Source organism: Anabas testudineus, chromosome 9, assembly GCF_900324465.2.
Source record: "Anabas testudineus chromosome 9, fAnaTes1.2, whole genome shotgun sequence".
NCBI lineage: Eukaryota > Metazoa > Chordata > Actinopteri > Anabantiformes > Anabantidae > Anabas > Anabas testudineus.
In genome coordinates this window covers 17,611,670-17,629,824 of record NC_046618.1, presented here as the reverse complement: position 1 = coordinate 17,629,824, position 18,155 = coordinate 17,611,670, and the positions used below count along the sequence as shown (strand labels likewise).

General features: G+C 41.0%; 2 protein-coding genes across 3 annotated transcripts; both read right to left on the bottom strand.

Moving 5' to 3' along the window:
- Positions 1-17: 17 nt before the first annotated feature.
- gp1bb (glycoprotein Ib platelet subunit beta) lies at positions 18-2,141 on the bottom strand. The gene is made up of 2 exons (XM_026342856.1): positions 2,037-2,141; positions 18-986 (listed from the first exon to the last, which is right to left on the bottom strand). Exon 2 carries the CDS (start codon positions 972-974, stop codon positions 351-353), a length of 624 nt encoding a protein of 207 aa, XP_026198641.1. The 5' UTR covers positions 975-986; positions 2,037-2,141; the 3' UTR covers positions 18-350.
- A 929-nt stretch (positions 2,142-3,070) lies between these two features.
- Positions 3,071-18,048, bottom strand: sept5a (septin 5a). Of its 2 annotated transcripts, XM_026342855.1 has the most exons (12): positions 17,930-18,048; positions 17,771-17,784; positions 7,909-7,999; positions 7,463-7,549; positions 6,960-7,083; positions 6,708-6,842; positions 6,489-6,606; positions 6,284-6,385; positions 5,527-5,623; positions 5,305-5,440; positions 5,051-5,153; positions 3,071-4,212 (listed from the first exon to the last, which is right to left on the bottom strand). In XM_026342855.1, exons 1-12 carry the CDS (start codon positions 17,973-17,975, stop codon positions 4,150-4,152), a joined length of 1,116 nt encoding a protein of 371 aa, XP_026198640.1. In that variant the 5' UTR covers positions 17,976-18,048; the 3' UTR covers positions 3,071-4,149. The 2 variants fall into 2 exon arrangements, with proteins under 2 accessions (XP_026198640.1, XP_026198639.1); XM_026342854.1 differs by lacking the exons at positions 17,771-17,784; positions 17,930-18,048 and adding an exon at positions 9,347-9,737.
- Between the last annotated feature and the right edge of the window lie 107 nt (positions 18,049-18,155).

Sequence of the window (18,155 nt, the reverse complement as noted above, 5' to 3'; positions counted from 1 at the left end):
TAATATCATCCAGAAAATAGTTTCAAAGTATTTTAATCTTTATTGTAATTTACAGTGGGATGCGAAGGTCTATGAAGGTTAACCTATAATGTCTCAGACATCACCATGACATGCCTTTTCTCCAGTTTACAGTCATCACCATTTCACGTGTGCCCTGTATGAAGGTAACTTGTGTTGTTGTGTATCTCTGCTCATTTATTCAGGTTTTCCCTTTAATTTGTCAACTGCTTGTGCATAAAAATGAATTTTTTGAATTATAGTCTCAAACACCAAAGCGTGTAACCAACATTTTGTCTCCAGGGTACAAAAGATTAACAGATCTCTCTGTCCTCTTTTTCATCAGCTCCATCTCAGATGCTGCTGTCCTTTAAAGGTGTGTACTCGTTCTCTCTTGGACCCTCCCCAACTGTGAAGCTCTCCTCTGTGGTTCTCCTCGCCTCCTTCGACAGCTTCCCAAACCTCCTCAGGAACACGATCACTGCCACCAGTAGAGCCGCCTGCACCACCACGAATACAAACAGACACACCTGCGAGGCCAAAGCCAGGTCACAGTACCAGTAGTGGCAGGACTCCAGGACCTCCTGCTCGGTTAAATACACCACCAGCCGCCCCCTGAGGCCTGGGGGGAAGCTGCAGTTGACGCCCAGGTGTGAGGTGGGGTTTGTGGACTGACGGAGCAGCCAGGCTCGCAGGTAGAGGATGCCACAGTCACACACCCAGGGGTTACCATGAAGGTAGACAGACTGGAGGGAGGTGAGGTCATCCAGCAGCCCATTAGGGAGGGTGGTGAGCCGGTTGTTATTGAGACAGAGCTCGGTGGTGCCAGCAGGGTAGGAGGTGGGGAGCAAGCTGGAGGTGAGAGACCTATTGCTACAGTCCACCCGACTGCCGTGACAGGAGCAAAGGTGGGGACATGCGAACGATTTTTGACCTCCAAACATCAGGAGGAGACACAGGAGTAGAAGCCTCTTCATGTTTACCAATTACTGCAGAGAAGAGGAGAGGTGTATTCATTTATCACATTTTGATTGTGATTGGTTACGCTTGATGGAGAGGAGGTGCTCATGACAATCATTAAAATGCTCATTCTGACTGATTCATTTAGTTGTACACTTGTGTACGTTACATAAACCACTCTTATATTTCATGGGTCCTGACTCTATACAATTGTTTTGAGGTTTAAACAGAGAAATGGCTGAGACACCAACAGTAGCAAAACATGAAAGGCTGCACAAACATAAACCATTTGATCCCAGACTGATGATGGCATTAGGAGAAACAGCAACTGGACCTTTGATGTCTAAAATCTTACTGCTCAGAGACAAAGCTGAAAATCTCATTTCTGTTTTTTCTAATATGTTTTTCCTAAATTTCAGTAGGAGAGACACAAGTTTTACTTGAAACATAAGGGAGATACCTCTAGTTATTTAATTTTTTTCCTTTGGAGAAGAAAATCAAAGTGTCAGTCTACGAAAACAGTTCACATTTATTTAAAATTAACACAACAGCCTTGCAATAACTCATCCGTCCATTTCCTTTTCTTTTGGACAAAGCAACAGCTAATTTCCTTCATAGAATATGATAAGACAAGATTCACCTCCCTTGCAGCTCAATAACAACTCAATTATGACTCTGTCTTACCTATTTCTTTTGATGAACTGTAGGAGACACAAATAAAATTTAAACTAATGAGGCTAAAATGCAAATCTGAATTCCTCTCAGAACAAGCTTTAAGCAGTAATATTTTCCTCTGTGTAAAACTGAAAAGAAAAAAAGTTCAACTAAATTTTCTTTTTCCTGTAATAAACAACTGTAAGTGTTTACTGACTTTTTGTGACCCTGATAAATTCTCTGCTCATTCCTGGAAACAACTATAAGTGCTGTAAGTATTGCAAGTTTTTAAAGTGGTTCAGGTCACTAAATGCACATAATAAACTGCACAGCTACATCACCTGTTTGTATGTGACCAGTGACAATAATACAATGAAAGCCACAGAACAGAATCCTGTAGAAAAGGTCAGAGTGGAGTCGTTTACCTTCAGTGCTGCGTGTCTTCAGGCGAGGAGAGTGTTTCTTTGGCTCTGAGAGGGAGTGTGTGTGTGTAACTGCCAGCTGGCACCCACTGATAAAGACCACTGTCAAATCTGTCACATCAACATGTCTGTACACACACCAGCACGAGCCTCCAACGGGACATAAGAAGTGTGTCAGTAACTAATTAACTAACTAATTAACTTTTTCATTGGTGGCCCTATTAGTCAAAGATTAATATAAAGAGAAATTTAATTAGGAACAAATTAAAACAAACACAGAGTTAAATTTTTACATTTTCAATTCTTTAGAGATAATATAGCAGGTTAGTGAAAATGAAGAGATACATAAAAAAAATAAAGGATTAATGAGTTTCTCTGGAAAGGTTATTTTAGTTAAATGTGCAAAATATAATTATTTTCAAAGACTGACGAGATCTAGATCTGCAGCAGGACGTGAAACAAAGATTTATTATATTATTAGTATTATTATTATTATTACTTTCTAAATGAGTGCATGACTTGTACTTGTGCTCCGATATTTTTCACACATTAATTAGCACCACAGTCTTGAAATATTCTGGTTCTGTACAAACAAGTTTTAAAAGTAGAAAAATACTGACATAAAAACATCAAATAAAATCCAAAAATACTTCTCATCATGCAGATTTCAGATTAATACTGTTGGATCATTTTTATTGAAGCTTTCATGTGTAAAGTTGGGACTAAAATAAATTACTTTGCTGGTCTCTAAACTATAGTGGAGTATACAGAGTGTCTCAAAATAGTACTTCAGTGCAGGACACTTCTCATCGCCGTTCATCCCAATGTTATATCAGCTCCTGTGTGTCTCCTCTGACTGGCAGGGTGACGATGCTGTGGTCAGAGCAGAGGAAGAGTTGCTGCAGGAGATAATCATGAATCAGCAGATCACGTCTGTGCAGCAGCTCCTGTCAGAAGCAACAAGCCGTTCTCGCTGGAATTTAAAATACGACTCGATAGTCTTCAGAGAAACAATGACCAGGCGGTGAGGACCGGACTGACAAGAAAAAGAGTTTATTGGTCACACCTTTATATAAATGGGGCACAGGCTGAGCTCACAGCCTTCAGGCAAAATACAGCATGTACCGTTCCTCAGAATCACCAGACACACACACACACACACACACACAGACAAACATAACTCACATGTAGGACACACACCTTTAGTGAAATTTAAAACTGAAGCATAAACACAGTATTTGCTCCTCATTAATATACCATCCCATCGTGGCAACAAAGCTGCTGTAGGTCAGGATGCATCTTCATACAAGCACAGGGCATCAGCTGTAAAGCAGTAAAAATAGGCCCACAGCATTTAGTCGATATGAGTAATGGCAGCATGCTTACACATGCACCCTGCACTGCACCAACCTCCTCATTATGTCAGAGACTTTCTGATCACAGTTAGCCACTGGCAATAAGTGCATTTTCAGCTCAGCCAGCACATATAAAAAGCTGGGAGAGGACATTATGACTCGCAATATGTTAAAAATGTCACATGAAGATATTTATGAGAGCGAATGAACAAAAACAAAAGATGTTAACAGACGTTAAGTCACTGTGGTGCCTCTTCAAGGACAAATGGGAGATTAATGGACGGATTCCAGATGATGTCAAAATCAATTTCATGAAATGCACACGCTCATGCATCCAAACACACACACACACACATCATAAAAACGATATCCATGTTCAAATCTAAGCATCACCAACAACCTAAGATTCTTTACAAAACGGCTTGTAGCACACACACGTCCATACCCTGACAATATACCCAAAAAAGTGTAGCATTGCATTTATAAATTAGATACACTGAGTAGTAATTTAAATTACGCATTTATATTATATTTGTTAAGACTGTTAAACCACAGCAGAGGGCTCAAAGTGGGCAAACAGACAGAGTCAGAGAAAAAAAACCCTCCAGGCAGACAAACTATACAAAGCACCGAACTGAAGATAAATGTACAGCCAGAGTTAACGCGTGATATCCATGTTCAACGTCTGGAGGTCTCACTGTCGTTCAGGGGTCAAACAGCAGGTGGCGCTGCAGCCCAGCTCTGTTCTTCTCCAGGAGACGTCACTGGTCTTTCTCGTGCATCTGCTGCTGCATCTTGTTCAGCATCTCCTGCATCCTCTTCAGCTGCAGGCGGAGGAAGGTTTGACAAACATCATGATTGGTGACTCATAATCATTTAACCTTCAGTGTTTATTTGTGATTGTGCCTCCTAGAGTGAAACTTTCTTCTGTTGTTTGTAGTTACCTGAACATGTGCTTTACAGATCTCTTATCAGGTGATTCGAGTTAAATTCTCTCACATATTGTGTCAAATGGACTATAGGAGGAAATTAACGGCACTATTTCTTGAACCTTTAAAATAAAAATACATTAAGTGGATATCTACCACGGCGGCTTCCGTTAGTGCACTGCAACCCAACAGGGAAATTTGAAATTTGAAATAAAAAAATGTAACTTTGAACAATTTCGACTTGATTTGAACTCAGACTGCAGAAACCTTAGCTTTAGATTTACATTTGATTAAATAAAGATGGTGGAAACCACCTTCTCAAGGGAGTTGAGAAATAAATCTATCCATGACCAGTATGAACAGGAATGATTACAACAAGTAAAACCAGTTCTCGTATTCATATGGGCACCTGACTATTGTTTTTAGACAGACTTACAACACCAACACTTATGAACGTATCCTTTAATCCGTTTAGTTGGAGAAAAACAACTCGTCTAATCCAGGCACAAGCAGAGATGTAAGCACTACATGTAGGCTCAGGGGAACGTGTGTACTGCAGATACTGTTGTGTATGATTAAACAGTTTAAAGCTGCTTTTACGCAGATTTCCGATCTCTGGACTAACTCAGGCTGTTTCCTCCACGTATCAGTGTTTATGAAACAGGGATATAGAGTGGGTATAATAGTTCTATGACTAGTTCTAGACTGTTAGACAGCAAATGTTGCCTCGTACCTCCTCGTCTTTCATTTTGATTAATTTCTCAGTGTCCACATCTGGAGTGGACAGAGGCAGGATGGGGATGGGACTCTCCATGCGGTTGTCCTGAGCCAGTTTACTGAGAGAAGAAGAAGAAGAAAAGGAGACAGACGGACAAATCTGTCTTGAAATCTGATCTGCAAACATCAGCGGTTATCTGTGAAGTTTACAAAACATTTCAGTATCTCACACATTTCAATTTCTCACCCGGCTCGTGTTCTCTCACGTACCTGGTCATCTCCTGTATGCACTGCGCTCTGTAGTTCTCATAGTGGACGTCGCAGGTGACGTCTTTGAGGTCGTGCATGTGCGAGCGGATCAGCATGTTCCTCAGCTTCACAAAGTCACAGTGCGACTGGTTCTCCACTGAGCAAAGAAATTAATTTTAATACTGTTTCTGATCTGCACACAGACTGATGAGAGCTGCACAGGTGGAGAGCACATAAACATACCTTCAACAATGCCCCAGGGGTACAGTCGTCCTCTCACTCTCTGACCTCGAGCCTCCACCACTGTATTACTTCCAATCACAGCGAACGGGGTGCACTCCTGCACACAGAAAAAAGCTGAGATGCTTTTTTTTATTTCAACCCTTATCAATCCAGATAAAGATGACTGAGCATGTTCTGCCCTGATAAGTACGAGTACACGCAGCAGCTCGAGCGAATTGTTCAGACGGGTAAAATAGGTTTAAGTTCCCTGCACAGATTTTCCCAGCTGATCAGTAGACGAGAGAGATGGTACTGTACATCACACTGCAGAGACCTTTCTGAAGTGTGCACCATTCTCCTTGTTTGTACAGTTCACTGGAGGCTGTGATTACCAAAAATTGTATTTAATTAAATTTTTTAATTTAATTCTGAGAGAAATCAGAAAACCTTTGCGTTCTAAAATGTTGTGACACAGTTCACTTGAAACACACAGAGGCCTTTGTTCTGGATAATCCACAGTTTCTACCAAAGCTCAGAGTGGAGTCTGTGGATTATCCAGTGTAATGTAACTCCACCTACTGTATTCAGAGGGAGGTGGAAGATTACAGTATACTAAAATCTTTTCAAATAAAAATAAAGTGCGTGGCTGAGGTCCTACTGTCATCCATCTGCTGAGGAAGATCATGTATATAAGCTTTTATTTTCTATAATGTTATATAATCAAAGCCCCATTGAATGTCTTTACTTTAAAATGAAATAAACATCTGGACATGCTCACCTTCAGTTCTTTGTCGAGTTGTTTAAACTCTTCATCCTCATCTGAGTCACATTCAGGGAACTGGTACACTTTGATCCCAAACTTGTCTATTTCCTCTCGTATCTAGGCACACACATACACACATTCACACACACACACCAGAACAAATGTTAAAGTCTTGAAAAGCATCACGGCTTCACCGTGTCGCTGCTGGTCTGCGACTCACTCTGTCTTTGAGCTTCTTTATCTCGTTGGGCGTCAGACAGTCGGCTTTTGCAATGAGTGGAATTATGTTCACTTTCTCATGCAGAGCCTTCATGAACTCAACATCGACTGGACGTAGTCTGTGAAGAGAAGTCCCGAGTGAGCGGAGTAGTTCAAGCTCTACACATTAAAACACTGTACTGATGACTCCATGCATCATTAATTCAAACTGTGTTCTTACCCGTGTCCAAACGGAGGGATGAAGTAGAGGCAGCAGTGGACTCTGTTGTCCTGGATGTTCTTTCTGTTCAGCCCACTCTCATCCCTGAAGTACTGCTCAAACTGCTGATCTATGTAGTCTGTAATTGGCTTCCAGCTAGGACACACACACACACACACACACACACACACACAGACATAGAAACTACATTAGCACCTCCTTCAGCCACTGTGAATCAAAGTGAGCGGGTTAAAATCAGGTTTTCCAGCTCACCACTCGTTGTTATTCACAGCGTCTCCGAACCCTGGTGTGTCTACGATGGTCAGTTTGAGTTTGACGCCTTTCTCCTCGATGTCTACAGTGTGTTTGATGATCTCCACGGTTTGGTTGATACGCTCTGAGAAACATCCACATGAAATGAGCAATGCGGAGAAAGTAATTAGAAACAGCAGATCTGAGATTGTGCAACAAGACAGGCAGTGGTGCAAAATCATCCCTGAAGGTATAAATTCACAGTTTTGATTGCCTTTTTCGTAACAAGGGCATAATTCTGTGCCATTGCATTAACAGTTCTGCAGTAAATATTGAGTAACAGGATTTTTACTCTGAGCCAAACAAGTGCAGCAGAAACTGCTGCCAGATAATCACTCAGGATTCAACAGCATTGACCAAAATCTACAAGAAACAGCCAAAAAAAAGCTGAGAGTACTGTGTAGTACTGTGATACACAGAGCAGTGACTGATACAGAGACATAATAAATAGCATGAAGACTCACCCTCAGCGTTTAGTAACTTCCTGTCTTTGTAGAGGTCTGTGAGGAACAGGCTGTTGACCAGGGTGGATTTACCCATACCAGACTCCCCTACAGCACAGACACAGACAAGTACTTGTCAAGCATGTAGATCTCACAACTTGAAGCAATAAACCAATCAAATAAAGATATCAACCAAATAAACTCAGCTGCCAGTTTATTAGAGATACTTTATTAATTAGTTCCACCTTAATGACGCTTGTGGTGCTGTAGATATCTATTGTTTCTATAGGGTAGGATGAATATCACAAAGTGACCATCAAGTTAAATCAGCACCTCTCTAAAGTCATTTTAACAGCTGGACATTGTAGATACACAGGTTGTATGGCAGGACTTTTGTTGCAGATTATCTGCTGAGTACATAATAATGTGGTAAACTGTCACGTTTTCATTTTTAGCTACAAACTAACCTGCCACCATCAGTGTGAAGTCGAAGCCTTTCTTCACAGACTTCCTGTGGACCTGGTTGGGCAGAGTTGCAAAACCCACATATTGTTTTTCCTGAAACAGAAAGAAAGACACAGAAGACAAAGAAGAAGAAGAAAGACGACAGAGGTTTTGTTAAAATGAACATTTAAATATAATGTTAAATTAAATATTTGTTTTACAATTTATCTGCTGCAACAATTACTTAACAAAATAAACAGTTGGTTGACACAAAAATATTTGGCTTTTAGTTTGAAAAATGCTCGACTGTTTCAATATCTTTTCCAAAAATGTAAATTACTCTCTAGTTACAGCTTCATTTGGACAGTTGGTGGTCTCAGTTTAAAGACATCCCAACGTGATGATTTTGTTAGTCTGAAGCCAAAGATATTTAGTTTATTATCACAAACAAACAAAGGTAATTAAGTAACTACATTTACTGTAGTTAAGTATAAATCTGAGCTACTGTAACTTCAGAAGAGGCAAATGTTGGAGTTTTTCTGCCACTGGATTAATTATAATCAACTTATCGCAGATGTTTTCTAGAAAAATGATTAAAATAGTTGCGTTCTCATTTACCTACAACAAAAATCAAGAGATTCAAAATAGAAGTAGACACCAGATCGCTGTAAGAGCACTGTGAAGCTTTTAATGTGAAGACAAAACGAACGTGGCGGCGTCCGATGCAATAAAGTCGCCACAACAGACAGGCGGGCTCTGTAATACAGAAAATGTACAACTGCGTGGAAAACACGTGCACAGCATTCCTCTTTGAGCAGCTGAGAATAACCACGTCTCAGATTTTCCACTAAGTCTCTCAGAGAGACAAAGGCAACCACAGGATACCAGTCTCTCGCTGCGTCCAACAGTAGGTCTCAGTCCTGCAGGTTTTCTCTACTGCATCTGGCAGAGCGTCATCTTTACCCCACAGTGCTGCATGCTGACATGTGTAGATATAAATACACACTCGAGGCCAGCAGAGAGCATTCACACACACAGACAGAAGCTGCATTCAACAGGCCTGAAAAGCTCTTTTTTTTATTTTGCTTTGCAAACGCACAAGGCAAACACAGTCAGCTTCCCTATTTGCTGTCATAACTTGTCATTGGCATTTCCGAGAGCCCCCTCGGGTGATGATCACATTTATAAAATCACATTCACACAGAAAACCACAGGCAGTGTGTGTCTGAGACACTTGCCAAAAAGCCAGAGCGTGAGGAAGATAAATCAATAATTCATTATGAAAACGCCTCATCTCAGCAGTAAATCTGTCACAGAGAAGATGCTGTGAGTCCACAGGTGTGAGGGCTTCTTGATTTTAGCATTTTTCAACTCGTCCTGTTCTCTCTGTGTCTTCTTCGATTTTATTTCAGCCCTTTTTACCTACACAGCACACACTTCCCTGTGAATGCAGCTCTTTACCTTCTGTCTGGCGGTTCTCACTCGTGGACACAGCAGCCGTTCCACCAGTTTTTCTTGCAGCATGATGGCATCCATCCTAAAACCGCTCCGACACTGAGGGACCAAAATAGCCACGGGTCTCAGAAAGTCAAAAAAACAGCCCGGCAGGGAACAGGAAAAAACTCATTCGAAGCCTTGAGACCTCGACAAACTTGTCTTTCACTCTGCCCGTTCCTAAACAGCGTCTTAACCTGTCTGTTGTCTCCCTTTGTTTTGTTTTCCCTGCCCTCTTTCTCTCTGTCTTTCTTTCTTTCTTTCTTCTGCCCTACAGCAGTCCAACTCTCCCTGTTCAGACAGGTACGGAGGAATTCTGACTGAGAGGGAGGGAAACGGACAGAGGGAGTAAGAGAGAGCTGGCAATTTGAGGGAGGAAACAAGGCAGGGATGGAGGAAGCAAGCTGTAAAAGAAACTCATTCATTGAGCCTGTACTCCCTCCCCCAGGTCTGACAGTTGAAAAATAAAACTCTACGCTGAGAGAGAAATGAACCACGAGTCTGCAAACACGCCGGAGAAGGGAACATAGTGAAAGTGCAGAAACTTTGACCTCACTGTTAAAAGATGGAACAAAAAGAAAACGTGTTTGAACTCCAGCTTGCAGAACAAACAGCAGATAAAGACACAAATGCTGCAAGTGCAGGCATGTGGAGTGAGATTATCAGATTATTATTGTCAATCCACAAGTGAAGTGTGTTTGGTGTCTGCTCTACATTGTTTAGATCAGTGGTTCACGATGACGACTTATAGTTTTTAAAATTACATTATTCACATTTCAGCACATTTAAAGGGAGGTGAACAATCAGTGATGGAAAAAGTAAAAAAAATAACAAAAGTAAATATCATGTCATTCAAACTCCTAAATATAAAGTTTTAGTAAAACAGTAAAAGATTTATCTCTGTGATTCATATATCATTACCTGATTAGGTTAATCCTACATAACATCATTTATTCACTTCAATAGGACAATTATTATTATTATTATATATAGAAACTCCTAATCAGCAAAAATACAAACAGAAAACCTGCATGTGCCAACTTTTCTAGGAAGCAACATCTAAAAAGATCCAACTTAGAGAACAGAAAGAAGAAAGGCTGAAAAAGAGCATGGTCACCTTGAATAATAATAAGGTTCAAAGTGTTGGGACACACTAACAGATTTATCAAGTTGGCTCCGTGAGCTGAGTCAAGTTCTCATTCATAAAGTTCTGAACAGTCACCAGCATGTTTATACGTTGCTCTTTGTTTTTTATTGATAAGTTAATTGTTGAGCTTTTAAGGTGCTTGTAGATTTTTTTGTGTTTGACGGAGTCATGTTGGCTGTTTCTCCCCATTAAGCTAAATCATCATCTGAAGTGTTTTAATCAAACACATTCACACAAATCCACGGTGATGTGTTAGCTGAAAAGAAAAGTGTGACGTAGACGGGTGCCTTGGTTTAAAACATCGGAGAAGTGCTGGTCTAGACTGAGGTCTGTCACTGTTGTCTCCTCTGGTCGCTCCACCACTGTGTGCATGTGTAGAGGTGAACGAAGTACATTTCATGGCAGAGGTTAGACTCAACTGCTTCCAGATGTGACAGCGGTGTGTGTGTGTGTGTGTGTGTGTGTACATGGGTGTGTCCGACTCATACATGATGTGGGCAGCAGACCTTAAATACTCTTTGAAATAAAAGGAGCTGTACCTTTTTTTTCTTCTTCTTCTCTTTTCTTTACTCGGACTAGGCACACCCCGTGGTGATGCCACGTACAGGACGCTCCAGTTCCACTCCACACCACAGGAGGGAGACAGACTCAGCTCAGACAGAAAGTTTTCTGATTTCTTTTAAAGGAATAAAAGGAACAAAACAATCCAGTTTTTCTGGTGCTCATGCAAATATTAGCACAGATAAAGACTTCAGAGACATGAAAGTGTGTGGAGGAGGTGGAGTGGGGGGGTTAATCTGAATAGAAGAAAGGAGCAGATGTCTTGAAATGGTATTACAATAGCCCCCAGTTAAACCCCCCCACCATCAGTGTTTCACAGTGGCCAGCTGTCTCTTTCTCCCACAAAGACAAAGTAAATATAACGTTTGCGGGTCACACTTCTTCTATCCCTGAAAAACAGACATTATGTTCACTTAAGCTTCTGTCAAGTGAAGTCAGAAGGAGTTTCACTGCAGACACACGATTTAACGTTAAATGTTAAAATATCAGATGATATATTTCACAAACATAGGTTTACAAAATACCTATTACAGAAATCTAGATTAATTACCTCAAGTTACTTTGTAAAAGTCGTTAAACAAACTACTTTGTACAAAAATATGAAATTAAAGATTTACATATCCTATGACATAATCTTTTACAAGATATAATATAAAAAATGACACACGCCAACAACAAAAAACGCTACTCAGTGGAGTGTATTGCAATTCTCTCTACTAACCCTAACCCAAAATTAAAATAGTTAATCACATAACAATGACAAAAAAGTCATTTAACTTCTTAAACCACAATGTAAATGTTATATCACACCCACTAATCAGGTCTTTTCTGTATTTTCGTGTAAATCAAATATGGTCTAAGACCCTGTGTGTTTTTATAATGTTTTGCTCTTTTAACAAGTTGAGGAAGTGACCTCTTCACTGTGAGAATATTATTTGAGAGTCTAAATGAACCGTGACTCTGTGTTGGACGGTTCTGCAGAGGCAGAGATCCAGTGATCTAGAGATCCAGCTAGTCAGTCAGCAGGCAGCGGTCAGCTTCTTCCTCTTAGTCATGCAAAGCTGTGGTCTTAGAGGAAGTGACTCTCAAAAGACCACAGCAGGGTGCTTCACTGCCAGCGTACACACACAAAAACACATACAGTACAGGACATAATCCAGACGAGTCTGGTCCAACATTGTATCCATCACTCGATAAGACACCACAGGCGCGCAGCATGGCTGCAGAAGACTTTAGCTGACCATAACAACACTCACCATCACACGTCTGACGACTGGCTTCTCAGTCTGCAGCCACGGACAAAAACACTGAGTTAAGATTTCTTCATGACCGTCAGCACACATAGCGACCTATTTCGTGCAGGCCCAGTGCACACAGGAGGACAAGAATATCCTCCTCTAGCAGAAAGTTGACCTTAACCCTTAATTATGAGAACCTCAGAGTGTTTTTATTCTTCTCTAGGCTCACATTTTAACGTAGTCTAATACCTTTAAAAAATGTTGAACCTAGCCGCTGAACGACGAACTGCTGAGTTTCTAGGATTCTCTACAAAAAGACAGAGAAATATTGTCCATGGCTCTTCTGACACTAACCCACATATACAAGAGGACAGCTTTTGAATAGCTGTCCACTGTAGTGACCACTGTGTATGAAAGAGTTAATATCATCCAAACAGAGCTATGTTTGTCAAAAACTGTTTAAGCACACAAGTATCTCTTACAAAGACTATTAAAGTAAAAGTTTACCTCCAGACTAAAAGCAGAGAGTCACAACAGGAAGGAGCTGAGAGAACATTACCAAAGAAGAAAAAGAAACTGATCGTCTGGTGATGTCTGTTGATTGAAAACTTCAGGCAGGTTTTTATCATGTGGCATGTTGCTGGTTTAAAGCAGGCAGAAGGGCGGAGATAGCGATCAAGAGCAGTGACCTTTACTGGGGACTTCTGTACGTCTCAGTGTCGTCCAGCTGACACGTTCACACCATTAACCCTGAATGCTTCCTCTGAATAGTTGCCTGCCAACCAGTAAGTGAGGCAACACAGGCCGAGAGGAAGTGTTAAGAAGACGTAGGAGGGTTGTTAGTGGGTGATATAGAGGCAGAGAGGTACCCTGACATCCCAGCTTCGCCCTTCCTCCTGTGCTGTCTGTACTAGGGGATGCTGAGGCCTGTGTGCTCTTGGCTCTTTAACATGTTAATCTGACAGCATGTTTTTGCTCAGGCAACAATAAAATTGCTTCACTGAAGGACACTTTGCTATCGGAGGCCAGTCCCAGTCCGCCTGCTCTATAACAATGAACACTTGAAGCATGGCTCTAACCTTGACTGGTTTCCGTCATTTAGCAGAATGATCCAAGCAGGAAAGAAAGAGAAAAACATGTTTAGGAAAAGTTAAAGAACAAGTCTGTTGATTCAGTTTTTCTTTTCTTAGGTACTGACTGTATATCCACAGCCTCGTGTATCTCCATTACCTCCATTACAAACACATCATGTGCATGCAGCATGTGTTTATACTCATACCAAATGGTAATGCTGCTCTAAAACATGTGCAGTTACGTCTCCTCTAGCCTTCTTAGGATTAATGTCTTCCGTTGTGTGGTGCTGCGTTTGAGCTGCCTGGAGAAGTCAGAAGGTATCAGCAGATATAAAAAATTATAATTATTATTATTCCTGCTTGTTCTGTATGTTTGTACCAGGAACTAAACCTGTACCAGTTCAAACTTTATATTATTCTGCGGTGTCTTCAAGCACCAGCTACTTAAGTGCCTCCTAATATGGTTTAACAAGCACGGAGGTTTTTCTTGTGTTATAGTTCTTTGCAAAGTCAAGTATAAGGTCAAGCTAAAAGCTAAAAACAGCACAACAAATGACGATTTAATGACTAACAAGAGTTAAATGCCAGTGTTATGTAGTCACAAATAACTCAGACTTTCTGCCAACAGTGGTTATGAAATGAATGTAATTGTCTTTATTCATTTCATTAGATTACTGCTCATTACTGTAATCCTAAATATGTCAAAACTGACCAAATACTTAAACAGATTTTATTTAAGAATCTGGGTCAGCCTCCAGTTACTTTCTGAAAGCTTTTTGAAATGCATAACTGAGGGAAGATGAGCACTGCAGAGGTACTATATGTACAAAACCGAGGGCATAAGAGCAGGAAACGAGTTACTGCAGGTACGAGACTGGTGTTACATGCATGATGAAATGACAGTAAGTCACGTTAACACCCAATCCCACCCATTCTTTACAGCCTTGCTGCATGTCACCATGTTCAATGTCTAAAAGTAAGTTACAAAATGTTTTTAGCTCGCTGTGTATTTATTGAAATCTCTCACAAGTAAACTGATGCTGTGCAGCTTGAAACAGCTGTGTTCTTGCTGTGGCGATCCCAACATTTCCATTAGTAACAGAAATAGCCAGCAAAAGTGTCTAAAATGATGGAAAACACATTTAGGATTTAAAGATTGATCCATGCAATACTAAGTACTAAGTATTAGTATTAAATATTTTACTCTGCAGCTGTGCAGAAAGTTAAAAACAGTCACTCTTGCCTTCTCTTCTAGTAACTTGTTGTTTTGCTGATAAGCAGGAGCTGCAGGGGGTTCAATCCCCAGCTTCCATACTACACCCCACCCTCTGAGTTGCATCTATTCCTGCCTCACAGCTGCTCCTCACTGGGAGCTGGGGGGCCTCCCATCTGTGGCAGAAAGGGTGAATGTGTGCATGTTCAAAGATAAAGTGGCAGTAGGTGGAAGAGTGAGGAGTAAAGCAGCAGAGGAGGTGAGGGGGGGAGTGGTTGAGTATGTCTGAAGTGAAGTGACATGTGCACGGACACAAATGCATCCGACTCAACATCTGTTCACTGCTGCAGGGGAGAAATCAATGTATGACTGCTGACCTGCTTTATTTTAGCAGTCGTAACATCCCAGATAGAAATGGACTCAACGAGGTGCAATAACGAGGAGACATCTCCTCAACATCACGTTTGGCAGCAACAGATATATTTATAACAAACACAATAACATACACAAAAGTATATATGTAAGATCAGAAAGTGAAATGCATAATATGACCCCTTCAAAGACCTTTAAGATATGATTCGATTAATCATTAACCATTAAATAAGCCGTGGATTACAACTTCTAAACCCTTTAATGAGTGTGTTCTCATAAAGTGGTGATCTTAAACCACTCTTAAAGGAGTAATCTTTGATTTTCAGCTGGTGTTATTTACAAGTAAACTGTATTTCTAATGTCCTGAACACAGATCCCAGTCAATCTCACCACACAGATAATGGACAAAAATATAGTTTTTGTCTTATACAAATTTAATTTGAAATCATTCTCCCATGAAACTGATGTTTCCAAGGTCAGGAATAACCTTTAAATGTCCGATTTTAAGTCAAACATTGATGAGAAAAACTGACATTTGATTGATTTGTGTCGACTATATGAGTAAATGAGCAAAAACACTTTAAGAAGTGGTTCATCTTTCTTCTGATCCTCGTGTGTGTCACTATATCAAGGCGACCCTTCCAGGTTAACTGTTGATAAAACTGTGATTTTTTTCTAGTTTCTCAACTGTGATGAAACATGTTCAGTGAAAATCCACCCACCCACACGCGCAGTAATCACCACATGGCATTGTGGGTAGGTCAGATGGTGTCGTTCACTCCTCCGTATCAGAGAAGTGATGAAAACTGTTTAAAAAGACTGTTGCTTGGCAACAAAATATCACAGGAAAGAAAGTGATGGCAGCATTTACTACGATGTGAGGAGCAGAGACAACAATATTGATTATTAGTTATTTTTCTTACAACGGGGACCATGTCATCTTTCAGTCACTCTTACTGAGCTGGATCCAGAATACGAGATATTTTTCTCAACGTGACCGACAGGGTTAGATGCAGCAGAGTATGTGGGAGTGAAGAGCGAACAAAGCTCAATGTGTAGTAATCCAAACGCTGAACACATACAGGGAATCATTCAGAGGAGGATCGGTGTTTTTACAAGAAGGGCAACAGCTAGTCTGACTGTTTCAAGTCAAAATGGAAATGCTACATACAATCACACAACTCTACAATCATCATACTAATCCAGGTTGTCCAGAAAGGTCGAGTGTCTGTGTGCTGATCCCACGTGACTACTAATTTCCAGGAGAAAGTAAATCTGTCTGCACATCTGTCTGCAGCAGATGTGGCCAAACTGCACAAAGGAGACTAAATACTGGACAAATATTATGTCACAACACAAATATTATATTTAATTACAATATTTAGGTACTTTCTAGTGTTTTTCAGTTTTCCAGCTAAAATATTTTGAGCTGCAAAAATCTGTTAATTTGTTTTCGTCAACTGAAATAACTTCAATCACATATTTGCTATTTCCAGCTTCTCAGATTTAAAGTTTTCATGTTTTTTTCCTTGAAGAAACATTTGGGGTTTTAGAACTGTTGGTTCAACAGTGTAAACAATGTGCTTTTTACTACATTTACTACAGATTGATTACACATTGCTCCATAATGATGAAATGTACAGTCAAAGTTACAGTAGTTATGAAATGTAAATTACTACAATAATTAAGTATTATTGTGTGGTGTCCTTTTGACCTCAGGGCTTTAGCTGCTCAGTTCATGTTATATGTTCCCTCTCCACTTATTCGCTGTCATGTGTACTTTACTTTTGATACTATACTATGTATACATTCTACTGTTAATACTTATTATTATTTGCAATGCAAAAACATGAATGTAGGTGGTATTTATTCTAGGTTGTGGTAATAAACAGCATTAGTACATATTAAAGTGAGTAGTGGGAAGTATATTACTTCCAGTGCTGTACTTATGTATAATTTTGAGGTATATATGAATCATTACGTTCAAATAATATAAAATACATTATTCTTAAATGACCTTTAATATTGGTAGTATTTCTTACTTATGTAACATTCACATACACACATGCCTAATGTGTGGATCATTTGCTATTAAATCGCCTTTAGGTCCATTTCATGCGCTCATCACAAATGATCCTGCTCTTTTACATTTTCCTTTGAAGCCTCACGCTCGCTTGAATCTGTTGATGAATTTCTGCAAACACTCACTGAACCATCGCAGCACATGCAAATACTCCACTACGGCCAACAAGACGAAGAGGGAAGAGGGGGAGGAGAAAGGCCCAGGGTCATCAGACATGCGACCTCCCCTGCAGGCTCATGTGGCGGCCGTGAACAATGCCCAGAAAGGTTCACTACACACACGCAGCAGCAGCATCAGCAGCAGCAGCATCGTGAGTGGTGCTGATGCAACGTTAATAATTAGGTCAGTTAATCGTCGACACAGCGACCAGCGGAGGATGGAGAGAAAGGATGCTGGCTTTTGGGTACCATGTTGGCCGCTCCACATACGCCTCTATAAATAAAACCTAACCCCCCCTCCGCCCTCCGCCTGTGAGCCTGGTGATCAGCTCTCGGTGTGTGATGGCACGGCCACACTCACAGCATCCAGTGCTCATAAAACACCGCACATCGGAGGAAAAAGGCAAAAAGCAAAAGTGTGAGATGTGAATTGTGGCTGATGCTGCTTCCACCGAGGCTGAACCGTGCGGCGGTGTGTTCCGACAATGCCCTACATTAAATGACACTTCAAACCCTCGACTAGATGCATTAAATGACGCGTCTTACCTCCGTGCTGTCCTCTGTTGGCCATGCCGGGATGGATGAGGAGGAGGCGCAGGTGCAGAGATGCAGAGCGACGCCCAAAGGAGACAGAAACATGAAGCAGTCACTGCACTGATAATCAATAAACACATGGCTGGAAATACATCCACAAACCGCGCTCACCTGTTTTAACTGGGATCCGGCTTTTGTACCTGATGTTGGTCGTCATGCTGCCCGCTCTCCTCCTTCGATTTCACCGAAGCGACGGCTCACAGAAAGCGGCCCCGGACAGAGAGCAGGAGGGCGGGCTGAGCTGACAGCTGAACGCCCCTCCTCCTCCTCCTCCTCCTCCTCACAGCCAGTCACACTGCAGAGCTTCCCACAATCAGGACTCCTCCAGGATGTTAGG

Excerpts from the sequence above, each read along its gene's own strand:
- gp1bb (XM_026342856.1), bottom strand. The coding sequence starts at position 974 with ATGAAGAGGCTTCTACTCCTGTGTCTCCTCCTGATGTTTGGAGGTCAA.
- sept5a (XM_026342854.1), bottom strand. The coding sequence starts at position 9,421 with ATGGATGCCATCATGCTGCAAGAAAAACTGGTGGAACGGCTGCTGTGT. Across the intron at positions 7,084-7,462 it reads GAAGTTACTAAACGCTGAGG|AGCGTATCAACCAAACCGTG; the intron begins GTGAGTCTTCAT and ends GATGTTTCTCAG. Across the intron at positions 4,213-5,050 it reads TCAAAATGAAAGACGAGGAG|CTGAAGAGGATGCAGGAGAT; the intron begins GTACGAGGCAAC and ends CTCCGCCTGCAG.